The following is a 27,807-nucleotide window of genomic DNA, read 5'->3' as shown; positions in this document are numbered from 1 at the left end:
CCGTGATCCTTACATATGCTAGATGAGCGCTTTGCAAGAGGAGCTACTTGTCTGGCTTCTCCTTTTTATTTTTTATCTTGAGACAGCCCCTCTCTAAGTTGCCTGGGCTGGCTGTGAATTTGTCATCTTCCTGCAAAAGTCTTCTTAGTGGATAGGATTACAGGCCTGTACCACCACCTAGCAGGAAGCTTTAATTACATCAGTCTAGTAGTCTGGTTGCTCCTTCCAACAGCACAATATTGTTTTACTCATTTTGTGTTTAAATAGGTAACCATTTGCAAATTCAATTGATTATTTATAAAGTCATTCATTAACAAAAGGACTGTTCATTAACATTAACAAATGTTTAACAAAGACTGTGAAGTTGGAATTTGGAATGATAGCTGTCACACCAGTCTCACTTTAGTTTCTTTCATTTCATTTCTATTTATTTATTTATTTTTGTGGCACTGGGGATTGAACCCAGGGGAACTCTACACCTGAGTTACTTCTACAGACTTTTTAAAAATTTTCGAACCATAGTCTCACTAAGTTGCTGAGACTGGCCTCGAACTTTTGATCTGCCTGCCTCAGCCTCCCAAGTTGCTGGGATTTCAGGCATGCGCTACCACACCCAAATTCATTATTTTAATTTATAGAAGCTAGCTAATATTAAATCCCACCGAGATAGACTTGTAAGTAAACATTAACTGTTTTTTTTTAAACAGTTTTTTTCTGAAATCACAAGGTATTTTTAATTAAACTAAACCCAAAGCTAGAAAGAAGACTAGAAAATTTTTGTATCAAAGTGAAACTCTAATGTGATCTGATATCTAACTGCTTATCTGTTCTTGGTTGTGAAAACTGAACAGAAACTTCCCCAACTTGCAGTACACGGGGCACCCTGCTACTCACAGTGGAGTTTTCCAGCCAGCAACAGTGGACATCACCTGGGACACTATTAGAGAGGAGATTCTCAGGTCATACTTCACACATGTGGAATCAGAATTTTAATAAAATACCCTGTGATTTAAATGCACATTAAATTTAGAGAAGGATTTTCAGCTTCCATAGGTATATGTAAGTTTGGGGGCACGACTAGTGGCTAGGGAGCCAGAGAAAATTGCATGTGGCTCCACTGTCCAGGGTCTTTAAAGGCTGGAATGGGCGGGGGTCCTCCTGAGTGACAGGTGGAGGTAAGTGGTCGCAGTGTGATGAGCTGCCCTTTGCCTCAGTTGCTCCGCTATCCCTCACATAGTTGCCCAAATTCTGACTTAACAGTATAGGATGGACCTAGGATTCTGAACTTCCACCAAGCTCTCAAATAATGCTGATACTACTATTCTAGTCCTTGAGCCACACTGGGAACAGCAAGATGCTACAACTTGTTATCACCAGAGGAAGTTAAGCAGTAATCTAAGCTGACTCTCAAGCAGATAAACCTGAGTTAACTTGGCAGTTGTTTACCACAATTTGGGTGTACTGCAAAGGTGTATTTATCCTTATGTATAGTCTTTTAAAATATATAAAGATCAAGTCTTCATGTGTATGTGTGTGTGTGTGTGTGTGTGTATTTTTTTTTTTTTTGAAAACCATCTTTGAAAATCTTTGACACATTTCAAGAAATTCAGATATATGCATAGTTCCTAAATATGCACAAAAATGAATTCTGGCAGCACAGGCCAATGTATTTTGAGTTTTTGCATTTTAAAAATCGTTCAAAAGGTACTTTGAAGGAGAAAGAAATATCCAGGACTCTGGAATCTCACATTTTGAAAACCATTGGCGAAGGAAAATGACTGCACACTTAAATTACTGATGTGTTGTTGATTTTGGGTTCAATACTTAACCTGTTTGAGCTTCTTTATTCATTAGTAAAATTCAAAGTTCTAACTAAATAATCTTTTCTTCTGATGAATTCTTAACTTCTTGCACATATGAATTATGTAGTCTAATAGGACTTTATAGTTTCATTGTTGAATTCCTTGGTTATAGCTAAGGATTTGAATCAGTACGTAAGGATGTGTCCTTGAGCAAGCCCTACAGGTAAGGACCTCTAAAATGAAAGTAATGTTGGTGCCTTTCTCATAGAGTTGTTAGGATTAAGTGAGATAATACACATAAAGGACTTAGTATATGTTCTTCAGTATGTTAGCTGTTGTTTATTTTACAGATGAGAAAACTGAGGTTGGAAAAGTCTGAACCTCAGACAAATCACTGACTCTTAAAACCAGATTTTCTGATTCCCAGTATTCTCTCAATTCTTTTTTTAAAAATGGTTTCTTTTTTTATTGGCGCAATATAATTATACATAACAGTGGAGATTCAATATGCCCTATTTGTATATGCACCTAACATAATTTGATCACTCTTGTCCAGTAGTTCCCTTTCCCTCCCCAGAACCCTCCCCCCATCTGCTTGCTGTACGATACTGTTGTCCCTTCTATAATAATTATTATTTCAATTAGTACATTATAGTTACATAGATAAGCTGATTCATCATGGTATATTCATACACAGAGAGAGCATAATTTGGTAGATTTCATTCCCTAGTACTTTCTTGTGCTCTTTCATGATTCTCTCAGTTCTTTAAAACTTTAAATAAAAGTATTCTTTAAAGTTTTGTCTAATAAGAAAGCTCCCCCCACATCGCTTTATGTGTCTTCATTTCTCATTAGAGTGATTTGTGAAGTTCTGAATAGAATTCTACTTTTATAGTTTATTATATTCTATATACTAAAGATATAGATGAACAATTTTCAAGGATTTTAAAATGTCTGTTTTCCTAAAGGGAGAAATGTAGGTGAGTAACTACAAAATTACAATTTTTGATTCTGAGATAGGCTATTTTCTTCTACTGTTCCTGTAATTTTCATTTTGTTAATCATATTTTTGATGTTTAGAATTATGACCCAAGAGCAGCAGTTTCTCTCATTGCTTATTTCCATAATTAGATGTGAAATTGGTATAAGGTTGGTCAATAAGCAATTTCAATTTGACATTTGATTTTATAAATGTTATTATATGTTCTCTTTGATTTCAGTGCTTAATTTTAACTTTTTAAATTCTTTTCTTCTCTTGCAGTTGAAAACAATCCTCGAACAGGAAATCTTGGTGCACTAATTAAGGTCTTCCTTTCTAGAACCAAAGAACTCAAACTTTCAGCAGAATGTCAGAAGTAAGCTGGCTGATTAAATTATGTTTGCTTTTCATTTAACAACATGAAAATTATTTTTCATTTATTGGTGGAAATAGACTATGGTCTTTAGAAAATTCTCCTGAAGTCTTTATTCTCCTGATTATTAAGGGAAAAAAAGGTGAAAGGAAGGTTTAAGTTCAGTGTCATAAGTCATTAGAGTGAGGTTATAAATTGTGGAAAGTTTGATTTCAGCATTTTTGACAACTGAGCTATATCCCCAGCCCTATAATCCCTTTTTTTTTTGAGTTTATGGGTCATCAGTACAAATAGCAAGCATTATACTGAGCTGCTGCTGATGCCTCATTTAAAATTTGTTACATATTTGCATATACTGTTTATCTTTCCATAATTTTTTGGAGTTTTTAGTTACTTTTAATTACCTTTATGTGGGAAAACTGTAATGTTAACACAGCAGATATGCCTACAGGAATCAATAAAGTTATTATTAAAAGTAGACTCACTATGGGAGATAAACAGAGTAAAATATGAATGCAGTAAGCATCACTGGTCCCATGTAATCATTAGCCATTAAAATATATGAACATTGTTGAAATATTACAGGTAGACTGGGCAAAAATGAATGACAAATCATGAAGAAATCATGGACTACAAATAATCATGTTTATCATTCTTACATGATTTTGGTCTTTCCTTTCTAGCCACATCTTCATTTGGCAGACACATAATGCTTTGTTTATTATTTGCTGTTTGCTGAAAGTGTTCATGTGTGAAATGTCAGATGAGGAATTACAACTTCATTTTACTTATGAAGAAAAGTCTCCTGGTAGTTATGGTAAGCATTGCCTTTTGAAGATGTTCTGGGTATAGTATGTCTTAACATATAAGGCTAAAGTCTGAGGAATAAAAGTATAACTTTGAAAATTCCAATTTTCCTATCATCACTTTTATTTTTCTTTCTTGATAAGAAAGCAAGTAGGAACAAGACTTTTATTTATTCCATTTGCATACATGTGAAAGAAGAAAGAAATAAATATAAAGTTCACAAGTATTTATTCCTTTAAAAAACAAAGGTATCAATTGTAAATATACTTCCAGAAGAATACATCAATCAGAGTTAGGGAATTTATAAATGTTAAAGTTTACTTTCACAAGACACAGAAACAGTTTGAGACTGGGTGTGTTTGGGTCTGCTTCATCAGAAATAACATTTTTAAGGACTGTTTCATGATGTTGAAATCTGCCTCTTTGTGAAGATACAGAGAAAGGTCTTCATTTTCTCCTGATATTGCTGGAGGTTTGTACCCCACCCTCTTTCCACATGTTAGAAGGGCCTGCAGTTTTCTTCATTTGTTAGCATTAAAACTTACAACTTGAAAAGTCAAGTTGAAAAGTAGAATAGGATCATTAACAAATGAAATATGGGGAATGCCATGTGTTGTACTCCATTGCCACCAACTTCCTCTTCTGAGGCCCAGAGCAGTGTCACTCCTCAGTTTTACAAATTCCGTTTTTTCAAACTATCTTTCTACCTTCAGGCTGACAGGGATCATATGTGCTTCAGAGTTTATCAGTTCCTGGGGGCAGGCATTGAGAGAACTTTGTAACACTTATATTTACACTTTTTTAATTGACTTTAAAAAACTTTTTTTTAGTTGTCAGTCGACCTTTATTTTATTTATTTATATGCGGTGCTGAGAATTGAACCCACTGCCTCACACATGCTGGCAAGGTTTCTACCACTGAGCCCCAACCCCAGCCCCTATGTTCTTTTTTAATGCTAGTACCATGCATTTTTTATTACCATAGCTCTGTGATATAATTTGAAGTCAGGTATTGTGATGCTTCCAGCATTGCTTTTTTTTTTTTTTCAATCACATTAAGGGAGTTTATTAAGCAGAGTGTCTCCCAGCAGGGTAAGAGAGAAAAATGAGAGGAAAAGAAAGGGAAAGAGAAAGGGCGCGTGCTAGGGAGAGTGGAAAGCGAGGAGGAGAAAGAAAGTGAGTCAGGGGGAGAGAAAAGCAAGAGAGAAAAGATCTGCTTTTTTTTTTATTTGCTTAGAATTTCTTTACCTATTATATATCTTTTATTATTAATTTACTTTCTGGGATTTTTATTTGTTTGAAATAATTCATATAAATGGTTAGTCACAAAACATGATTTTAATCAAAATGTTGCTAGTCTACCACATCAGCAGGATGGCATGGCCCTAGTCGTAGACACTGTGGCTAGCCTCCTCTAGGACAGAAGTTATCGGGCAGCTATAACTGCCTGGGTGCTCGCTCTTCTCTGAGCTGCTTGGAGATGCTGTCTCCATTTTGAACAAAGGGGTTCATGCCCAAATTAGAAAAGCAGCTTTTGTTTTGTTTTTATAAATTATTCTAAAAATAAGACAAGCAGGTAGAAAAAACAACGCACACTGTGAGGCATAAAAAGAAAAATGGAAAGGATGCATTGTCCTGAGAAGCGTGCCAGCCACCCATTGCTCCAGGCATGTTCCAACACAGAAAAGGGAAAGAATCTCAAACTGACTTGCTGAACACTCCCTCAGGTTTTCTTTTTGTTGACAGCTCAGCAAACATATCCTCTCTAATGTCCTAAAAATTGTACACAGACAAGAATATTCATGATAGAATTAGCTACTAACTTCTTTACTTATGAGGAATGCAAAGGACGCAGGCTAGTGAGCCAGCCCATGGTACCAGACTACAATAATAGACATGGGGAAGCCACACTACACTGCCTCTTGCTGGCCCAGTCTCTGGGACGCCACCTCTGCACACTCCAGCCTAAGACTGGAGAGCTCTGTGTGGGCTACAACTGGTCACTTGTGTGGTCTCTGTCCACCTCAGGCTTGACATTTTGGCCAGGAGAAGGGGCATGGGGTGGGTGATCCATGGGGGTGGGGATGGAACAGGGACATGGTGCTAGGGACAATTCCTGTGACTGAGACTGGGATGCCAGTGGGGGCCATACCCATGATGTCTGCATGTACCTATAGGCAGCCCTGTTGAGCTCAGTGTGCCCCATGACTGGATCCGTGCTGGTCCAGTGTGTGTGGAGGCTATTAGGTGGTCCTTGTCAAAGCCGTTTTTCAGGCTGTCGGATCTCCTGGGCTGCCTCCTTGTGCATCTCGATGGATGGCCACCCACCATACTGTGGGGCATGGACTTTGCAGATGAGGTTGGGTGTGTCCTTCAAGGGGCCCTGGCTGAAATCTAAGGGCTCTGACACATACACGGCCAGCACTATGCTGCGGATCCGGCCCTCCTTCAGGGCATGGGCCAGGTTCACCAACCCACAGGCTATGTTCACCAGGAAGGCCCCTTGTCTCATTAGCGTGACAGTGAAGTCATTGATGACCTAGTGGTTGTGCTCATTGAATCAGCCATGCAGTGACAAATGGTCGCTCTGGAAGAGCAGGTCCTGCTGGGAGTTCATATGCTATAGCCCCAGGGCCTACTTGATGCTTTAGGACAGAGATGAGTCCTTGAAGAGGACATTGAAACCCAAGGCCTTGTCTTACAGCGCTGCTGCCTGCCCAATGTGACCTAGTCAGATGATGCTCATGGTCTGCCCACAATCTCCCTGCAACTCCTGGTTGCTCCTGAAGCTGCTTTGAGGATTTGCTCACCACTCTGCACCTAAGCCATCCCTCAGTACCTAGTGCAGTTAGGTGGTCCGTAGGTACAGGTTCAAGATGTGGCACATGGTTGAGTCTGTGGTCTGTTCCACAGATGCCGTGGGCACATTGCAGGTAGTGATGCCTTGGTCCTGGGCTAACTTGATATTGAAGCTGTCACTGTTCCTCATCATTATTTGTAGAGCTTTGATCTTCTCCAGGTCTTCTCTGGTTGGTGTGATCGTGTGGTCCCTCAGGATACCCACTGCCTTGTTCAGTACCTTTTCATGATATCCTGCGTGGACTGTGCTTCACTGAAGGCCACTGTGCCATGTCCTGAATTCAGGATGGGCATCTCCACTATGTAGTTCCAGCTGTCGAGCGGCGCTTCCAGAGGCCTAGGGTGCAATGGGCTGCTTCACAATCAGAGGTTGGACATCTGACATTGCTTAATTTGGGCCAGATTTCCACAGCCATGAATTCAACTGTCCAAAGCCTTTTGTTTTCAGAATCCCCAGGCAGAGTCATGTCCTGTCATGGAACCTCATCCCATGTCTCCAACCAAAGTTCTTGTGCCACTGCTCCACAGCACTGCTGAGGCCCATGTGGGGCTCAGGGTCTCACGAGAGACCCTTGTTGAACAAATGCGAGTGCCCACTGAAAGGCATGGGCCAGGACAAGTCCAGTCCCATGTGCTGCACAGCTGCTAGCCCTTGCAACCTTGGTGCTGCTCCTGTCCACTGCCCGACTGAGCTGAGCCATGCAAGACGACTGCTTTTTTCTAGTTTGTGAAGATACCATTGGTATTTTGATGGGGATTGTACTAAAACTGTAGATCAGATCACTTTTGGTAATATGGCCATTTTAACAACAATAATTTTGCCTATCCATGAAAATGGGAGGCCTTTCTATTTTCTAGTGTCTTCTTCAATTTCTTTCTTCAGTTTTTTTATAATTTTCATTGTAAAGGTCTTTCCTCTTCTTGATGAGATTTATTCTGAGCTGTATCTTTCTCTTTTTTTGAAGCTATGTGAATGGAATTGTTTTCCTGATTTCTTTTTCAGCTAATTCATTATTGGTGTATAGGAAAGCTATTGATTTTTGTATGTTGATTTTGTATTCTGATAACTTGCTATTTTGCTGAATTTGTTTATTAGCTGCAGCAGTCTTCTGGTGGAACTTTCTTTTTTTTGGTACAGGGGATTGAACTCCAGGGGTACTTAACCACTGAATCACATCCCCAGCATTTTGTATATATATATATATATTTTTTTTTTTTTTTTTTTTTTGAGGTAGGGTCTCATTGAGTTGCTTAGGACCTTACTAAGTTGTTGAACTGGCTTTGAATTTGTCATTCTCCTGCCTTAGTCTTTTAGCCAATTATAGGCGTGTGCCACCACACCTGCTCTTTAGTGTTATTTATTGTGAGTTGGTTCTGAATTTTGTCAGTCTTTCTCTGCATCTATTGATTTTCGACCTTCATTCTATTTATGGGATGAATTACATTCATTGATTTGCATATGTTGAATAAGAACATCCTTTTTTAAAAATATTTTTAGTTGTAGATGGACACAATACTTTTATTTATTTATCTATTTATTTATTTATTTATTTATTTATTTATTTATTTATTTATTTATTTATTTATTTATTTAATGTGGTGCTGAGGATTGAACCCAGTGCCTCACACGTGCTACAACCCCAGTCAAGAGGATATCCTTCTTGACCAACCTTTAAAAATGTGATTCTTCTGTTTTCTAATTTTTTAACATTTTTTTGTGTGTGTGTGTGTGTCTGACTGCCTTGATAGCGATTTAGTAGGTACATCCTTAAGGAGACTATCTCCTTCCATTTCACTAAAGTAAAAATTTTACTATGGGACTGTGTAGGGTTTTTTTTGGTACTGGGGATTGAACCCAGGGGCACTCGACCACTGAGCTACATCCCCAGCCCTATTTTGTATTTTACTTAGAGACAGGGTCTTAGAGTTGCTTAGGTCTTCACTAAGTTGCTAAGACTGGCATTGAACTCTTGATCCTCCTGCCTCAGCCTCCTGAGCCACTGGAATTACAGGCATGCACCACCATGCGCAGCCACCTCTGCAGTTTTTGAGGAAACTGAAAGGTGGCAGATATCACAAGGTAGGAAATTCTTTTCTTTATAGCATTGTACAGGACAGTGAGCAGGAAAGTGCTTTTCCTTTTTGTTTGGTAAGAAGTTTGTAGGCTGCTTGGATTTTGCCAAAATTTACTCATGCACTGTCTTCCTGTAGGTGGATGAGCAAAATCTAGTTTGTGTTTGAAGAAGATATCAGCTCTCTTTTTTGTTTTCTGCTAACTTTTGTGAAAAATCTTTATTTTTCCTCTGATGATAATATAGGGAAAATACAGCTTGAATTTATTTACCTTTATTTCAGTTTCCTCCTCAAGAGACTATTGAATTAAAAAAACAAACAAACAAAAAATTAAGTTTTATTTCTTTAATACTCTAAAATTTCTTTCCAAACAAATGATGTAGTTCTCTGGTTTCAGGGAAGCTGAATCTTGATATGGTCTACTTTTCTTTTAAAGCTGTTATTCTTCATTTCAAAGCAAGAATGTAATAACTTTAACTAGGTTATTATTGAACAAAGCCAGCATATTAATATTTACAGTTTTATTTGCTGTCATTTTTATTGCCCCTTTTGTTCAAAAGACCTATTCCATGGAAAATCATTCCTGTTTTATTCAGTTTTCAGTTAATATGATTGTTACCCTCCTTAAGTTTGGGAAACAGTACAGAAGGTAAAGACAAGAGAGAGGTGTACATACAAAAATTCTGCCTGATGCTATTAAAAACAGTTAAATTTCAAATAATGTGCCATATTATAATTTATCAAGTAAAGCATACCTTCTATAAAGAGTGAATAAAATACAATAAGCACAGATAATTTTTACTTTTAAAACCAAAGGTAGCTGGGCGTGGTGGCTCAAGCCTATAATCCTAGGGACTTGGGAAGTTAATGCAGGAAGATGGGAAGATGGAAGCCAGCCCTGAAATTTAGTGAAGCCCTAATAAACAACTTAGCAAGACCTAGTCTCAAAGGGTAAAGAAGACTGGGGACTAAGTTCAGTGGTAAAGTACTTCTGGGTTCAGTCTCTAGTACAAAAATAAACAAACAAACAAGTAAATAAATAAACAAAAAACCAAAGGTAGGAATGGATTATATGTGTCTTCTCCCCCTTCTCATTTTATAATGGAGAGTGCTAGGTATTTGGGGACTGTTTCGTGTGTATTTCCCTTGAATGAAAATGTTTACTTTGTCAGTCTCCGGAAGCAGCTGTCCAGTTCTGTTGTAGATCAAATAAATGTTCCTTCCTTGAATTCTCTGCTATTCACTCTTGAGTGTCTCCTGTGGCACCCCTCAGATTCTGCTCTAACGAGGACAGGCGACTCAGTTTTATTGAAAAGTTCTGTGAAGTGTTTTGGAAATGGAGGTTGGGTATGGGAAGCACACACAACCATCCCGCACATTTAGAGATTGAGCCACTATTTCTCCAAAAGTAGTTTTGATAATGAAATATCTTCTGGCTCCAAATTTACTTAATTAGTTGTACTGAAAAAACAGTGTTTTTTTTTTTTTTTTTTTTTTAACCCTAAACTAGTCACAAACCAAATATATTTCTTTTCTCTTTCTCTCTCACCTAAAGGAACATAATGAAGCCTAGATCTTCTAAATACTTCTAAATATACCTAGAATTTCTGCTAGTTTTGATCCTCTTTCTGGATCAATTGTTATGTACCCTAATATACTATGTAACTATGTGTTATAGTCATAAATTTAGAGATTTTGATGACAAACTAAATTGGTGTATGAGAAATTCTGCAGAATTTTGAAGTCTTGAATGTTATGAACTGCTTATTCTAGGAGGAAATGTTTGTGAAAGTTACAGAGAATTAATTTAATGTAGTTATCTCTAAAATACTCCATTATCTTTCACAATTATTGTTTATCATTCAGCATTGATTTTCAGAGCTTGAGTTTTATATATTGATTTTGAGTTTGAAACTCTTTAAGAATGAATGTTTGATATATTATTTTGATAACTAGCTTTTGTATTTCTTAAATATGCACTGATGTTTTAGCAGAGTTTTAAATCAGAATTGTGACTTGCACATATTAGTTCTGTTAATGCTAGCCTTCATGTTTGTGGAACTAACAGTATAAGGAAAAGTTCTACTTATTGAGTTGCAAACCTTTCCAGTTCTACAGCAAGAACAGAATTAGTATTTATCCCCATGGGGCCTAAGAGAGTAATCAACCAACATTTATAAACCCATGCTTGGTTTTGTATTCCATTCTAAAAATCGTGTGTACTTTATATATTAATGTCTTTTTTATTCTAACATGAAATATGTCTTTTTTATTCTATTTTTTGTTACTTAATATTGAGTAAATTGATGTAATTAAGAGATACACTGTGTTTATTTTGGGGCTAGTCCTCTTCCCTTCAGTACCCCTTTTGCCCCTTCATGCACATTCATCCAGGCCTGAGAAGCATGTTTGTGGTGTTGTTAATCATCCTAGATTACCTATGGACTGTGTAAAAACAACACTTTCTTAACCACAGACCACATTATCAAGGTGATTGTCACTCTTAAAGAGCCATCTGTGTGGTCTGCTATTGGTAACTATCTGCTTTTACATGGAGTTAGCAATTTAGGATTTTTTACATGCATTTTAATGATGTTCTTTTTGTTTATCATTGAGTCTACTATTGGCCCACCAGCATAAGGTCTTTTTAAGGTTAAAGACTAGCTGTTTTTGGCATATGTAATTATTTTTGTTTTAGTCTTACATATTGTTAGTTTAAAGATTTCTACTTCTGATCACTAATTTAAGCCCTTTTCAGATTCTCTTCCAACTTTTTTACGATTTATAATAGTGCAATAACATTAAATAATTAAAGAGTAGTGAACAGGAACCTCACTATGCCATAGCTGAAAACATTCATTTATCAGCTCATGTATGAACTGAGTTAGGTATGTGAAAGACTGCTTAGGATGGATAATATTCAGGAGTACAGGTGGTGTTAAGGTTGAATTTACATAAGTATGGGACTATTTGCAAACAGCTGAGTACAGTCAACTGAGGCATCTTAGGTGTGTTGACTATTATAGCATTTTTTTCTTTATTCAATCCATTGTAATGCTGCCATGAGCACATGGATATTGCTGGTATTTTCAATGAAGCAGTCTTTATGGGAGTAATGAGACTGTCAGTGAGATTGGGTTGTAATCTAAATTTGTGAGGATTTTGTATTTGAACATTTTACCATGGGCTATGTGATGTGGTAGCAGATTGTTACTGACAATTTCCATCATTATTTGAGGATAGCTCTTTATATTGCCTGCCTTTGAGAATTTGTCGAAGGGGACAAAGTCAGCTCTCGGCAAAACATGAAATACTTCTACAAATTTGTTACCATTTTCCTCTTGCCTTCAACATGAGACTTTATTTCCTCTCTTTTGATATTATGTCCCATTCTTGTCAAAGTAAAACTTCATATTGCTTTATAAGTACAAAATATCTTATATTTTGGGTCTTTTGTATCCAATACTTTAAATCTTTAGACATCTAAATCTGCGTCCCTTTCCTCTGATGGCTTGTTTCCTTATGTATTTAATGATGTTGAGTGTATTTGTTTGATCTTAAACTGATCCCCAAATTAGGGAGGAATCCGCATTTGCTTCTGAAGGGACCCAGGGGCAGTATGCCTCACACCACTTTGGCCTCCTGCAGCAGTTCAGTTCTTGCTTCAAGTGGGGTTTCAGGTTGAGGGAATTCCTGGCTGCTGTGGAGACTTAAGTCTGCCGATCACAGGCTTCCTTCCTGTTGGCATGCTGCTTTAGACTTTGCTGCACAGCATTTGCTCTGGATTCAAGTCAGTTTAGTTGCTTGCGATTGTTCTTTTTGGTTATGATGGGGGGTTATTGGAGATCTTTACTTTCTGGGAGCCCATCACTATTCAAAAAAGCGTTATTTAGTCAACAACTAGTTGTTTTGTGCAGGAGGGGCCTGATGGAGTAGCTACCTCATGGTGCTGGCGCCAGTGGAAGGCAGTTTGTTTCATTACTTTCATTTATTTTTTATGATAAAAATATTTATAATAAAAATATAAATCCTGGAGATTTAGTCCAAGGTCTTACAAATGCTAGGCAAGGGCTCCACACTTCCAACCCTTTTTTCTTTTTCTTTTTTGTTTTAAAGGAAAGAGGAAGGAGATTGAGAGACTGAAGATACAAGGCACAAAGGGGGAAAAAGACTGAAAGGCAGGCCCAGGGAAATAGGAGGTGCCAGGAAGGGGAGCATACAGAGGAAGTGTAGGCCTGCTGGGAAAGCAGGTACCACGTGGTCCTTGAGTGGCTGCTGTGGAGCTGTGGTTGTTGGAGGTGGGAACAGTTGTTGGTGGGGGGACACAGGTGGTCACATGCTTAAAGCTGGGAGAGCAGGAATTTGGGGGAACTGGTTAGTTCAGTTCTCAGAGAGTAGAAAAGGAACAGGCGGTTGAAAAGCCCAAGTAAAAAGTACAAAATGAGTTCAGTATAAATTTATTTATTTATTTTGGTACCAGGTATTGAACCCAGGGGGTGCTTAACCACTGAGCCACATCCCCAGCTCTTTTTATATTTTATTTGAGACAGGGTCTCACTAAGTTGCTTAGCGCCTCACTAAGTTGCAGAGGCTGGCGTTGAGCTTGCAATCCTCCTGCCTCAGCCGCAGTCGCGTGCCACTGCGCCTGGATGTAAAATTTATTTTTAAAATTATTATTTGAGAACTTGTTCTTAGCCATAGTGGATTAACATGCATGTTTATTTTGCATTTTCTCAAAACTTCAAAAAGACACTGATAATGTGAAGGGGGGCACAATGCTAGTAACATTTTGGTAGTTAGGAAATTGAGCACTAAAGAGCTTAACTGCTTGGTGGAAGCTGAAAGCTGAATGCCTTCAGGGTTCGATAACATCAGAGAAAAGCCAGTTTTTGCCCCACAACCCCAGAGAGGTTTGGGAATTGGAAGTGCCAGGTGTCCCTGAAAGGCAGACAACTAGGACCGCTTGAAAGAGGCAGATAGAGGCCAAGATCCTGTCCCGGGCACACAGTCATGAGACCACCCCCTCTCCAGTTTTGGGAGGTCTGTTTTTGGTGGAGGCTGAACTACAGGCCTCCCTGAGTGGCCCTGAGGTGTAGTAAGGGACTGGCTGGCTGAGCTTGGGGTGAGTGCAAAGGTTGCAGTGGAAGGAGGGGTCTGGACTTGGCTGCTAGATGCTGGCACCAGGATTTCACCTTCCTGCCAGATGAGTGGATGCGCTTCTAGAGACAGTGAACCAAAACAAGGAAAGGTCTGAGTTTTGGGTGTCCTCAGTGAAGCAGCTCTGACCTCTCCAGTGGGAACTGCCACACGGCAAACTCTGTGTGCTTTACTGTGGCAGGTAAATAGAGAGCCATGGAGCCCAATAATTGAAAAGATAGCTACTTGTAAGTGATACAAGCAAACAGAATGGAAGTCATATAAGAGGAAATTTGTGGAGAGATATAAAAATCTCTGACGGTACTCTAACAACCAGTTTCTTTCCATTGTCCTGTGGCTTAAAACTTTTTCAAACTCTTTCTTTGAAATTACCCTTAAAATCTGTGGCATTTTCATCTTTCTAAACTCAGTGGAGGTAAATCTCTCTTCCTTGAAACCATTTGTTTTTTTTTCTGCTGACCAGTGTGGTTTGGCTGCCCTGGAAAAGGTCTTCACAACTCACTTTTCTCTGCTTGATCTGGTCCCCAGAGACTGGGGCAGATTATAGTAGCTCAAGAGGTAAACCTGGAATTGTTTAGTGAATGGCTGAGTAGTTTTGGTTTTATTTTTATTTTAGCATAAAATTTAACAGTTTTGTTGGTTATAGGTAAGAATGTGAACAATAAACTAATAATGGAAAAATGCAACTCAAGAGAAAAAAAGGAAGCATTTTAAATATTAAATATTGTGTTAAAATATTCAACACAATAAGAGCTGTAATCTATCTATGCAGAAAAACTAATGTGCCTCCAGGAACTTTTTAAGTGGTTTTTTGGTTCTGAGATGGGTGCTGTCCATTGTAGTATTTCTTTTCTCTTTTCTCTTGTATGTTATCAGTGGAACAAAAACAATTAAACTTTGCTAATAAGCATATATTTTATAATCAAACCTAGTAGACAGTATTATTCTTTTTTTTTTTTTTTTTTTTTCTTGTTTTTGGTACTGAGGATTTAACCCAGGACCACTTTACCACTGAGCTATATCCCCAGTACTTTTTTTTTTAAATTTATTTTTATTGTAAACAAATGGGATACATGTTGTTTCTGTTTGTACATGGAGTAACAGTATACCATTTGCATAATCACACATTTACACTGGGTAATGATGTTTGATTCATTGTTATTTTTTCCTTCCCCCATCCCTCCCACCCCTCTTTTCCCTCTATACAGTCCCTCCTTCCTCCATTCTTGCCCCCCGTCCACCCCCCATTATGTGTCATCATCTGTTTATCAAATCATTCATCCTTTGGTTTTTTGAGATTGGCTTATGTTACTTAGCATGATATTCTCCAATTTCATCCATTTGCCTGCAAATGCCATAATTTTATTCTACATTATAGCTGAGTAATATTCCGTTGTATATATATACCACAGTTTCTTTTCTTTTTTTAAAATTTTAATTAAAAATCATAAATTTACATAGGGCAATGTTGTTTGATTCATTGTTATTTTTTTCCCTTCCCCCCACCACTCCCACTCCTCTTTTCCCTCTATACAGTCCTTCCTTCCTCCATTCTTACCACCCTCCTTATCCCTAACCCTAAACCTTACCCTAACCCTAACGCTAACCCCTCCTACCCCCCATTATATGTCCTCATCCGCTTATCAGCGAGATCATTTGTCCTTTAGTTTTTTGAGATTGGCTTATCTCACTTAGCATGATATTCTCCAATTTCATCCATTTGCCTGCAAATGCCATAATTTTATCATTCTTCATGGCAGAATAATATTCCATTGTATATACATGCCACAGTTTCTTTATCCATTCATCAACTGAAGGGCATCTAGGTTGGTTCCACAATCTGGCTATAGTGAATTGAGCAGCTATGCACATTGATGTGGCTGTATCTCTGTAGTATGCTGATTTTAAGTCCTTTGGGTAGAGGCCAAGGAGTGGGATAGCTGGGTCAAATGGTGGTTCCATTCCAAGCTTTCTGAGGAATCTCCATACTGCTTTCCAGAGTGGCCGCACTAATTTGCAACCCCACCAGCAATGTATGAGTGTACCTCTTTTCCCACATCCTCGCCAACACCTATTGTTGCTTGTGTTCCTGATAATCGCCATTCTAATTGGGGTGAGATGAAATCTTAGGGTAGTTTTGATTTGCATTTCTCTTATTACTAGAGATGTTGAACATTTTTTCATATATCTGTTGATTGCTTGTACATCTTCTTCTGTGAAGTGTCTGTTCATTTCCTTAGCCCATTTGTCGACTGGATTATTTGTATTCTTGGTGTAGAGTTTTTTGAGTTCTTTATAGATTCTGGAAATTAGCGCTCTATCTGAAGTATGAGTGGAAAAGATATTCTCCCACTCTGTAGGATCTCTCTTCACATTACTGATAGTTTCCTTTGCTGAGAGAAGGCTTTTTAGTTTGAATCTATCCCAGTGGTCGATTCTAGCTTTTATTTCTTGTGCTATGGGAGTCCTATTAAGGAAGTCTGATCCTAAGCCTACTACTTTTGGTGTTGGTCTGCTCTTCTTTTTCTAGGGCTTTGAGCTGTAGTGTTAAGTTGTTTATTTGTTGATTTCTACTTCTTTTGTTGAATGCACCCCATGAAATGAATCTTCCTCTAAGTACTGCTTTCATAGTGACCCAGAGATTTTGATATGATGTGTCTTTGTTCTCGTTTACCTCTAAGAATTTTTAAATTTCATTCCTAATATCTTCTGTTATCCATTCATCATATAATAGTGTATTATTTAATCTCCAGGTATTGGAGAAGTTTCTGTTTTTTATTCTGTCATTTATTTCTAATTTCAATCCATTATGATCTGATAGAGTACAGGGTAGTATCTCTGTCTTCTTGTATTTGCTAACAGTAGCTTTGTGGCATAAGACATGGTCTATTTTAGAGAAGGATCCATGTGCTGCTGAGAAGAAAGTGTATTCATTCTTTGTTTGATGGTATATTTTATATAAGTTGGTTAAGTCTAAATTGTTGATTGTGTTATTGAGATCTATGGTTTCTTTATTCAATTTTTGTTTGGACGATCTATCCAGCGGTGAGAGCGTTGTGTTAAAATTGCCTAGTATTATTGTGTTGTGGTCTATTTGATTTCTGGAATTGAGAAGGATTTGTTTGACGTACATGGATGAGCCAATGTTCGGGGCATAGATGTTTGATTGTTAGGTCTTGCTGATTTATGCTTCCCTTAAGCAGTATGTAATGTCCTTCTTTATCCCTTAAGCAGTATGTAATGTCCTTCTTTATCCCTTCTGACTAGTTTTGGCTTGAAGTCCACATTATCTGAAATGAGGATGGATACTCCAGCTTTTTTGCTGTGTCCGTGTGCATGGTATGTTTTTTCCCATCCTTTCACCTTTAGTCTATGGGTATCTCTTTCTATGAGATGAGTCTCTTGCAGGCAGCAAATTGTTGGATTTTTCTTTTTAATACATTCTGTCAGTCTATGTCTTTTGATTGATGAGTTCAGGCCATTAACATCAGGGTTATTATTGTGATATGATTTGTATTCCCAGTCATTTGACTCATTTTTGTTTTTTGACATGATTTGGTTTCCCCTTTATTTGGCTATTCCTTTAGGCTAGTTCCTCCTGTTGCTGATTTGCATCGTTGTTTTTCATCTCTTCCTCATGGAATATTTTGCTGAGAATGTTCTGCAATGCTGTTTATCTTTTTGCAAATTCCTTTAGCTTTTGTTTATCATGGAAGGATCTTATTTCATCGTCAAATCTGAATGTAAGTTTTGCTGGGTATAAGATTCTTGGTTGGCATCCATTTTCTTTCAGGGCTTGGTAAATGTTGTTCCAGGCCCTTCTAGCTTTTAGGGTCTGGATTGAAAAATCTGCTGATACTCTTATTGGTTTCCCCCTGAATGTAATTTGGTTCTTTTCCCTCGCGGCCTCTAAAATTCTGTCTTTATTTTGTATGTTAGGTATTTTCATAATAATGTGCCTTGGTGTGGGTCTGTTGTAATTTGTATATTTGGAGTCCTATAAGCCTCTTGAACTTGATTTTCCATTTCATTCTTCAGATTTGGGAAATTTTCTGATGTTATTTCATTGAATAGATCGTTCATTCCTTTGGTTTGTTTCTCTAAGCCTTCCTCAATCCCATAATTCTTAAATTTGGCCTTTTCATGATATCCCCTAATTCTTGTAGATTCTGTTTCATGATTCTTTCCATCTTTTCTGTTTGGTCAACTTGTTTCAAGATTAAATATTTTGTCTTCAATATCTGAGATTCTGTCTTCCAGAGGTTCTATCCTATTGGTTATGCTTTCTATGAGTTTTTAACTTGGTTTATTTTTTTCCTTCATTTCAAGGATTTTTTTTTTTTTCAATATCTCTAACTCTTTATTGAAATGATCTCTTGCTTCCCGTATTTGCTCCTTTAACTGTTGATTGGTGCGATCATTTAATGCCTGCATTTGTTCTTTCATCTCCTCGTTTGCTTTCCTGATTGTTTTAATTATGTACATTCTGAACTCCCTTTCTGACATTTCTTCTGCTGTGCTGTCATTGGGTTTTATTGATATAGTACCTAGGTTTGTTTGGGACATTTTCTTCCCTTGTTTTCTCATATTGGTCAGATGTCAGTGGGACTTTGTGATATTGCAGAATTCTTCTATTGGCTTATATTGTCCCTGTAGATTTCCAGTTTATCACCTTCCTGCCTTCAGTAGCCTGAAGTCTTGGAGTAACTTGATAATGCAGTGCTTCCAGGAAAAGCTGGCCCTAGTCCTCTACTGGTTCCAGGACTTGGAGCTGGCTCTGTGTGGAAAGGCTCTCACTGGGCCCTCTGCTCCAAGAAGCTATCCTGGAAAGGCGCTTCCCGCCAGAAGGGGCCGGGCTGCGGACTGCTTGGGAAAGTCCCTGGCTGTCCTGTCCTGGTCCCTGAAGCAACCTGCGGGCAGGAACTCGCCGCCCTGGTTCAGGGACTTGAAGCTTGGTTCTGCGCAGGAAGGCTCTCACTCTATATACCACAGTTTCTTTATCCACTCATCCATTGAAGGAAATCTGGGTTGGTTCCACAATCTGGCTATGGTGAATTGAGCAGCTATGAACATTGATGTGGCTGTATCTCTGTAGTATGCTGATTTTAAGTCCTTTGGGTATAGGCCAAGGAGTGGGATAGCTGGGTCAAATGGTGGTTCCATTCCAAGTTTTCTAAGGAACCTCCACACTGCTTTCCAGAGTGGCTGCACTAATTTGCAGCCCCACCACCAATGTATGAGTGTACCTTTTCCCCACATCCTCTCCAACACCTATTGTTGCTTGTATTCTTGATAATCACCATTCTCATTGGGGTGAGATGGAATCTTAGTGTAGTTTTGGTTTGCATTTCTCTTATTACTAAAGATGGTGAACATTTTTTCATATGCTTGTTGATTCCTTGTAGATCTTCTGTGAAGTGTCGTTCATATCCTTAGTCCATTTGTTGATTGGGTTATTTGTATTCTTCGTGTAGAGTTTTTTGAGTTCTTTCTATATTCTGGAAATTAGTGCTCTATCTGAAGTATGATTGGCAAAGATATTCTCCCACTCTGTAGGCTCTCTCTTCGCATTGCTGTTAGTTTTTTGCTGAGAGAAAGCTATTTAGTTTGAATCTGTCCCAGTTATTGATTTTTGCTTTTATTTCTTTGCTATGGGAGTCCTGTTAAGGAAATCTGATCCTAATCCAACAAGTTGAAGGTTTGGACCTACTTTTTCTTCTGTAAGATTCAGGGTCTCTGGTCTGATTTCAAGGTCCTTGATCCATTGTGAGTTGATTTTTGTACAGGGTGAGAGATAGGGGTTTAGTTTCATTCTGTTGCATATGGATTTCCAGTTTTCCCAGCACCATTTGTTCACGAGGCTATCTTTTCTGCATTGCATATTTGTGGAATCTTTATCTAGTATGAGAAAATTGTATTTATTTGTGTGTCCATGTCCTCTATTCTGTACCATTGATCTACCTGTCTATTTTGGTGCCAATACCATGCCATTTTTGTTACTATTGCTTTGTAATAGAGTTGAAGATCTGGTATTGCGATTACCCCCTGCTTCGCTCTTTCTACTGAGGATTGCTTTAGCTATTCTGGGTTTCTTATTCTTCCAGATGAATTTCATGATTGCTTGCTCTATTTCTGTAAGGTATGTCATTGGGATTTTAATTGGAATTGCATTGAATCTGTATAGCACTTTTGGTAGTATGGCCATTTTGACAATATTAATTCTGCCTATCCAAGAACATAGGAGATCTTTCCATCTTCTAAGGTCTTCCTCAATTTCTTTATTCAATGTTTTGTAGTTTTCAATTGTAGAGTTCTTTTACCTCTTTGGTTAGATTGATTCCCAAGTATTTTATTTTTTTTGAGGCTATTGCAAATGGAGTTGTTTTCCTCATTTCCCTTTCAGCTGTTTCATCGCTTGCGTATAAAAATGCTTTAGATTTATGCGTGTTGATTTTATAGTCTGCTATTTTGCTGAATTCATTGGTGAGGTCTAGACGCTTTCGGGAGGAGTTTTTTGGATCCTCTAAGTATAGAATCATGTCATCCGCAAATAGTGACAGCTTAAGTTCCTCTTTTCCTATTCATATCCCTTTACTTCCTTTGCTCTGCCTAATTTCTCTGGCTAGAGTTTTGAGGACAGTGTTGAATGGAAGTGGTGAAAGAGGACATCCCTGTCTTGTTCCTGTTTTTAAAGGGAATGGTTTCAGTTTTTTCTCCATTAAGAATGATGTTGGCCGTGGGCTTAGCATAAATAGCCTTTACAATGTTCAGGTATGTTCCTACTATCCCTATTTTTTTCTAGTGTTTTGAGCATGAAGGGGTGTTGTATTTTGTTGAACGCTTTTTCTGTGTCAATTGAAACAACCATATGATTCTTATCCTTAAATCTTTTGACATAATGGATTACGTTTATTGATTTATGGATGTTAAACCATCCTTGCATTCCAGGGATGAACCCCACTTGATCATGGTGCACGATTCTGCAGGTACTGTAACAGTGAACTTCCAGGCAACAGCAGGCAACTGGTGCTCCACTGGCGGTTGGTGATCAGTTTGCTGACTGTTGTCGGACAATTGGGAGGTCACCCTCGTGTGGTGGGTGATGGATAGGTGTAAGGCAGGCGATGGACAGGTGAGAGGCAGGGAAATGGCAGATGATAGGCGCCTGACAGTGAGCAATCTGCACTCAAAAAAGGTGTCCATATGCTGGCAGACTGCAGGTGATCAGAGCAGACAAATGGGGTAAACAGTAGGGGATCGTTAAGCAGCACAAGAGACAGATATCCTCTGCTTGAAACCAGAGTTCCTGAGCGACAAGGATTGCAGCCTCCCTCTAGTCCGCCATCTTGGATCTCTCATTATTCTTTTTTTAAAAAAATTATTTTAGATGTTGATAGACCTTTATTTTATTCATTTATTTATATGTGGTTCTGAGAACTGAACCCAGTGCCTCACACAAATAGGCAAGTGCTGTACCACTGACAGTATTATTCTTAAAGGCAATTAAAACCATTTCTATTTGACCACAGTCATAGCACTCAACCAAAATTCTTAAGGATTTCGTTGGAATGGTATAGGACACCGGCTTATAAATATTGTAATGCATTGAGATATAGATCACTTTTATTTTTATAAAGAAGTAAATCCATGTGCTTTTCTCCTTTGTGATTAGCTAATAGGCTTTCAAAATTTTGCTAATTAGATGTTTAATATTTTAGAATAATTGTAATATTTACTTTACAATTAAAACTGGTGACAACATAGAATATATCATGGTTTTGTGACTCCAACATTTATAATAATTACAAGTCTGGCTATATGTCTTCAATTTTAAAGAATTCAATTTGGTTCCAAACTTTTTAGGTACTGTTTAAGTATGTTTTTGGAGCATGTTTCTGTTCTTGATTGTTTTTAGCACTTGTTTTTGGGACATTGTGGTTTTGGGCAACCCTGAGAAACTGGCAGTTTAACTTTCTGAATGCAAAGAGGATGACAACAATTAGCTCTTGGTCTTTTGATATTCCTTTTAATAACTCCTTATAACCTGATTTAAGTGACCATATTTTCCTTTATTTTGATTGCTTTTTTTTTTTTTTTTTAGCAGTGATCAGTGAGTGCTGTTTTGTTTTTGTTTTTATTTTTCTCTTTTTTTTCCCCCTCCTGCTCTGATGGAAGGCGTTTGATTAGGACAGTATTTTACTACTGCTCCTTTCCCAAAGCACAAGGAATATCTTAACCCATGGTACTGAGTGGGTGTCGAATAGAAGGAATAAATGGTCTGTAGCTCAATTTTGGATATAGATTAGTAGAGCTGGAAGGGACCTGATAAATCCTCCTATCCTTGCTCCTGCCTGTGGTGAAGCTCATAGGAACCAGAGAAATGGGTTAAGGCTTTAGAGTGGGGGAGATCCAGGGACAGAGCTAAGATTCTAGTGACTTTTTCTGCATAATAATGATAATAGTAGTTTATATTTATTCATTATTTTAGATTGGGTACTTAGGACACCACGGACTTCCTGTGTGCCTTGATGGTGTATAAAATACAATCTGGATATGTAAAGTAATATGCGGTAGTTCATATCTCTCTCCCCTCACCTGGCTCATAGTCCTCACTTATCAGAGATTTTGTATTTAGGTTTTTGAGTGAAACATGGCTTGGTTGATCAGGTTTTAGAAACAAGGCTTTGGAATAATTTGTAAGATTTTTTTTTTCCTCCTCCTTTTTTTTTAATCCCTTGAGAGTCTGGATGTCTGGGCTTGGGTACACATGTGACCTGTGCCCCTTACTTTAAGTAAACTGACCTCTTTGAGTCTTGACTTTTTCACCTGTAAAATGATTGTAATCATACCAACTCCTTAAGAGTTATTGTCAGATCACTGTGAGACAGTGAGAAGTTCTCCTCTCAAGGGGCAGAGCACTTAGTAAAGGTTTGCTATTCATATTAAGCTCACAGAAGCTAAGAGTTAAAATATTAAAACATTTGGCTAGAGCTAGTGAGGCTGTTTATTTATTTATTTACTTATTTGTCTTTTCATTTTTGGAACTGGAATCAAACTCAGGGCTTTGTGTTATGCAATGCAAGCACTTTACCACAGCTACATTCTAGCCTCAATTTAAAAATTTTTTTAAAATAATTTTTTAAAGTCAATGGACCTTTATTTTATTTATTTATTTATATGTGGTGCTAAGAACCAGTGTGTCACACATGCCAGGCAAGCATTCTACCACTGAGCCACAATCCCAGCCCTCAATTTAAAACTCTTTAAGAAAGAATTCTTAAGAGACATATAGTCTTTTTTAAAGTGAAAAATTCTAAGTAGTAAAATTCACAGTACAGTAAGCACATTTAATATTCTTTGCTAAAAGAACCTCTGTATACTTTGTCATTGATCTGCTAATCTGAAGGACTTCTAAGATTCTCTTTACTGTGAGAAGTATTATGAGTGTTTTGTAATTTTTGGTAGATGAATTTATACTTATTTGTTTTAAATTGTAACTAAGGAAGATATCTGACTTTCTATGAAAGCTAAGATGATATAAATACCTTTTGGAAATCAGTGCAGTATGAATGACTTGTTTAATGGCCAACTAGGTAAGCAGTCAAACCTTGTCACTCTTCACTTAATGTGTAAGTATTTACTTCAGGATTAGCCCCAAACAATAATAATTCTGAAGATTTATTTTAATAATGATTCTGAAGCTTTTTTAAAATAAACTTAAGTCTTCAGAAATTTCAACTGGAAATTGCTTTTTCTTGTCTTTTTTTAGGGCATTGGGTTTGAAATGTTATATTTTACTTGTGTGAAATTATCATCATCTTAATTTTATATTAAATTGATAATAATACTGTGATTATGCCTTCCTTCACCTAGATGTAAACTTGGCCATGCTCATGATGGCACATGCAACTGGATAGAGAGTTCTTGTCACTATTTTAAGTCTTAAAAATTAGATGTGCTTATAGGCCAGGAAATAAAAAATCCAATCAGAAACCATCTGTGGGTCCTGAGTGTTGATCCCTCACCTTCTATAATAAAAAGCTATGCTGGCTGCTTGGCTGAACAGGGATAGGTTATTAAATTGGTATTTGGTTTGAAATGTTCCTTAGAGAATCAGTGAGTGATTCGAAAGGGTCTCACTGGGTCACTACATTCTGTGGGATAAACCAAAGAGTGAGTCCAGCAAACAAGAATTGAGTATGTACTATGTGCCAAGAAATCAACCTATTAGAATAGGTTGTTAACTCCCTTGGGATAGGGTGATAGCCTTGGCAGTAAGAGGCATTTTAGTTAGATCTGTTCCTTTATTGTGTAGACTGAGAGACAAATATTACTTATTCCCTGATTTTATCTTCTTCATTTGGATTGAGTTTTGAAGTGATTGTTGAACTTGAGTCTTGCTTTGTTTTTTTTTTAGTATTGATTGATATGTTCCACTGTGGTTTAATATTTTCTTCAGTATTTATACTCACCTGTCTGAGGGCTACTGTGCAAGTTTCTCTGTAATTTCTGAATAGCAAGTAATATTGTGGCCTAGGGGGAAAAAAAGGCCAAAGACTCTTGAGTGCTTTGGATATAACTGCTGGATCTTTACTAATATGCCTGGGTTCAGTGCAGCAAATATGTCTTGAGTATATATTATAATTTTCTCCTATTTTTGGGGGATGAGTTCCAGGAATGCCCATCCCCCAAAATTTTGTAGATTTCAAAATCCGCAGATGCTCTATATCTTTATATAAAATGTGTAGTATTTGCATATATTCTATATAATCATCCTATACACTGTAAGTCATTTCCAGATTATGTCTAGATGTAACACAATAAAAATACTATGCAAATAGTTGTTATACTGTATTGTTTAGGGGATAGTGACACAAAAATGTTCATATGTGTTCAGCATGGGCAGTTTTTTACCCCTAAAATATTTTCAATCTGCAGTTGTTGAATCTATGGATGGCATGGAGTATGTTCAAGCTGTTTGTATGTTCAAGCTGTTTGTCAGTTGTTGCCCTCAAGAAGCCCAGAGTCCAATAAGGATCTGCCTGCATGTAGATGGGAAGCAATAATGGTTTACCATAGTCAGTGAATGCAATATATATGCATATGTATGCAATGAAAGTCATGCTTAAGGCATGGATACTTTATAGATGATGATGATGATGATGATGATGATGATGATGATGATGATGATGATGATAATGATGATGAGGAGGAGAAGGAGAATGATTTTTTTTTTTTGGTGCCAGGGATTGAACCCAGAGGCACTTAACCACTGAGTCACATCCCCAGCCCTTTTTTGTATTTTATTTAGAGACTGGGTCTCACTGAGTTGCTGAGGCTGACTTTGAATTCATGATCCTACTGCCTCCCAAGTTGCTGGGATTACAGGTGTGCACCACTGCACCTGGCAGATTATTATTTTTATTCTTGGTGAGGCAACTGAATTTTATGGAGGAGATGGAAACTTACTGGCTCAGAAGGATAAACATGAACTTTAAGAAAAAAACATTAGCTCGGCATGGTGGCACATGCCTCTAATTCCAGTGACTCTGGAGGCTGAGGCAGGAGGATCACCAGTTCAAAGCCAGTCTCAACAACAACTTAGTGAGACCCTATCTCAAAACAAAAAGGGCTGGGGAGGTGGTCCAGTGGTTAAACAGCCCTGAGTTCAATCCTGGGTTCCAAAAAAAAAAAAAAAAAAGAAGAAAAAATAATTAGCCAGGTGCCATGACATACACCTGTAATCCCAGTGATTTGGGAGGCAGGAGAATCTCAAGTTTGAGGCCAGCCTCAGCAATTTAATTGGGACCCTGTCTCAAAATAAGAAATTAAAAAAGGACTAGGCATGTAGCTCAGTGGTAAAGTACCTCTGTGTTCAACCCTCCCCCGCCAGTACAAGGAAGAAAAAGATAAGAAAAAAAATCACAATTTTATTGTTGGAGAGTATTCTAAGAAATGAGACTGTTGTGGAAGTATAAAATGGCATGTAGCAGATAGCTCGGCATATACACCATGAAAGGGGTAATGGAGGGAGAGAAAGTAGAAGTGGGTTCAGGCCCTATAACTTGAAGGGACTACCATGCTCTACTTTAGATCTTAGAATTTTTTTACTGATATATAGTCATCAATTTAAAGTAATCAAAAGATCTAAGCCAGGAGGTGAAAGGATGGAGTTCAGTTAGCTCCCTCTGGTTGTAATCTGGAGTTTGGATTGAAGATAATTGAAATTGGAGGTATGAGTACTAGAACTGGGAAGGTTTAGAAATATTCAGGAGTGAGTTTTAATTTAGTAAACTTGTTTAACTGAACTGAGATGATGAGATAATGAATATAGGCATGACAGAGGGAATGAAGGAAAGAGGCAGAGAGGTGGACGAAGTAGTTGACAGAACCCAGAGACTGGGTGGTTAGGTTACTGTCAGCCTGGCCCAGGGATCCTGCTTGAATCCTGACGGGCTGGATTCCACCACCCGCTCACATAAGAAATAGGCAAAAGATGAAAAGGGAAAAAAATGAACTTTATGCAGTTCAGTAAAACTAGGGAGAAACAACTGTATTGCTTCTTTTACTTCTCCCACCAGCCCCACAGAAGCCTTACAATTTATAGAAACAAAAGCCAGGTGATAGACATGTATAGATTTAGTTGGCCTGAAGAGGGGGCAAAATGGGACAAATGGCAGGAAATACAAATGGCAGATTTAGATGGCGGAGCTACACAGGCCTGGGCAGAGGCTGATTTCCGCTCCCAGCCTCTTTGTCACCTGTCTAGGTCAGGGATTGCAGCCCTTTGGCCCTTACTCCCAGTGGAGGAAGTTCCTCTTAATTCAGAGGCGTGCTCCCAAGTTCATTCTGCTTTAGTTACAGAAGGATGAGTAGGAGAGTAGTCTGGGTTTAGAACTTGTTTACTGATGCAGTTGCCAAAAAGGAGAATAAAGAAGAAATGTTAGGAGAGGTGAATTTGATTTTTAGGTAGAGATGGCCAGTAGGCAATTGGATAGAAACAAGATGGTTAGAGGGGAGGCTAAAAGGAAAACTGTAGACTTAGGAGTCACTTGTATGGAAGTGTGGTGATTGACGAGAGACAGGGTGGGGAATGAGAAGATAGCCAAAGGGAGCACTCAGGGAAAGTACTCTGAGGAAGCAGACATTGGGAAGAAATGGAAAAAGAAGTTGGTCAGAAATAAGATGTTACAGGAACCGAGGAAAGAATAACAAAAAAGAACAGGTTTCAGTATTGTCCAAAACCAGAAGTCACATAGGGTATTGATTGGCTTTAGAAATTTGAAAGTCACTTAGCAGTAGCAGTCAGGGACAGAAGGCAGTTCCATTGGGATGTTAATTTGTATCCTATCTTTGCTACTTATTTATTCTGTGACTTGGGAAAGCCATTTCATTTGTCACTTTGTAAAGATGTGGTTAGCTTCTTGATGGAATTCAGTCTGATCTGTGGAACCCCAAGGGTTCAGAAAGATGCCTTGGGGCTTAGCAAGAAGACCAAAAATAAGGTCAGATATTTATGGCAGTAAGGGGTACGTGTAATTCCCCTTGCTTCAAACATTATTTTACTTTAATATATAATTTTATTAAAAGAAATGTAGTCAGTATAAGAAATTGCAAAACTACTGGCCTACAGGACCCTTAAGGTACTTTCCAGCTTTAAAAGCTGTATTAATAGCTAATGCATTATTAATAGTGATACTCACTTGCTTATGTTTTGAATTTTATTCAAAGGTCAAAAGTAGCATCTGAATGTATATA

General features: G+C 37.9%; 1 protein-coding gene across 3 annotated transcripts in view; it reads left to right on the top strand.

The window, feature by feature from the left end:
• DYM (dymeclin) overlaps positions 1 to 27,807 on the top strand; it is a 397,677-nt gene that overhangs the window by 79,792 nt on the left and 290,078 nt on the right. For all 3 annotated transcript variants that reach the window (XM_079108988.1, XM_079108986.1, XM_079108987.1), the window contains exons 4-5: positions 3,064 to 3,157; positions 3,838 to 3,971. In XM_079108988.1, coding sequence (XP_078965114.1) covers positions 3,064 to 3,157; positions 3,838 to 3,971 — 228 coding nt within the window. The remainder of the gene's footprint in view (positions 1 to 3,063; positions 3,158 to 3,837; positions 3,972 to 27,807) is intronic.

The sequence above is a fragment of the Sciurus vulgaris genome (genome assembly GCF_902686455.1).
Source record: "Sciurus vulgaris genome assembly, chromosome: 13".
NCBI lineage: Eukaryota > Metazoa > Chordata > Mammalia > Rodentia > Sciuridae > Sciurus > Sciurus vulgaris.
This window is presented reverse-complemented; position numbering and strand designations above follow the sequence as displayed.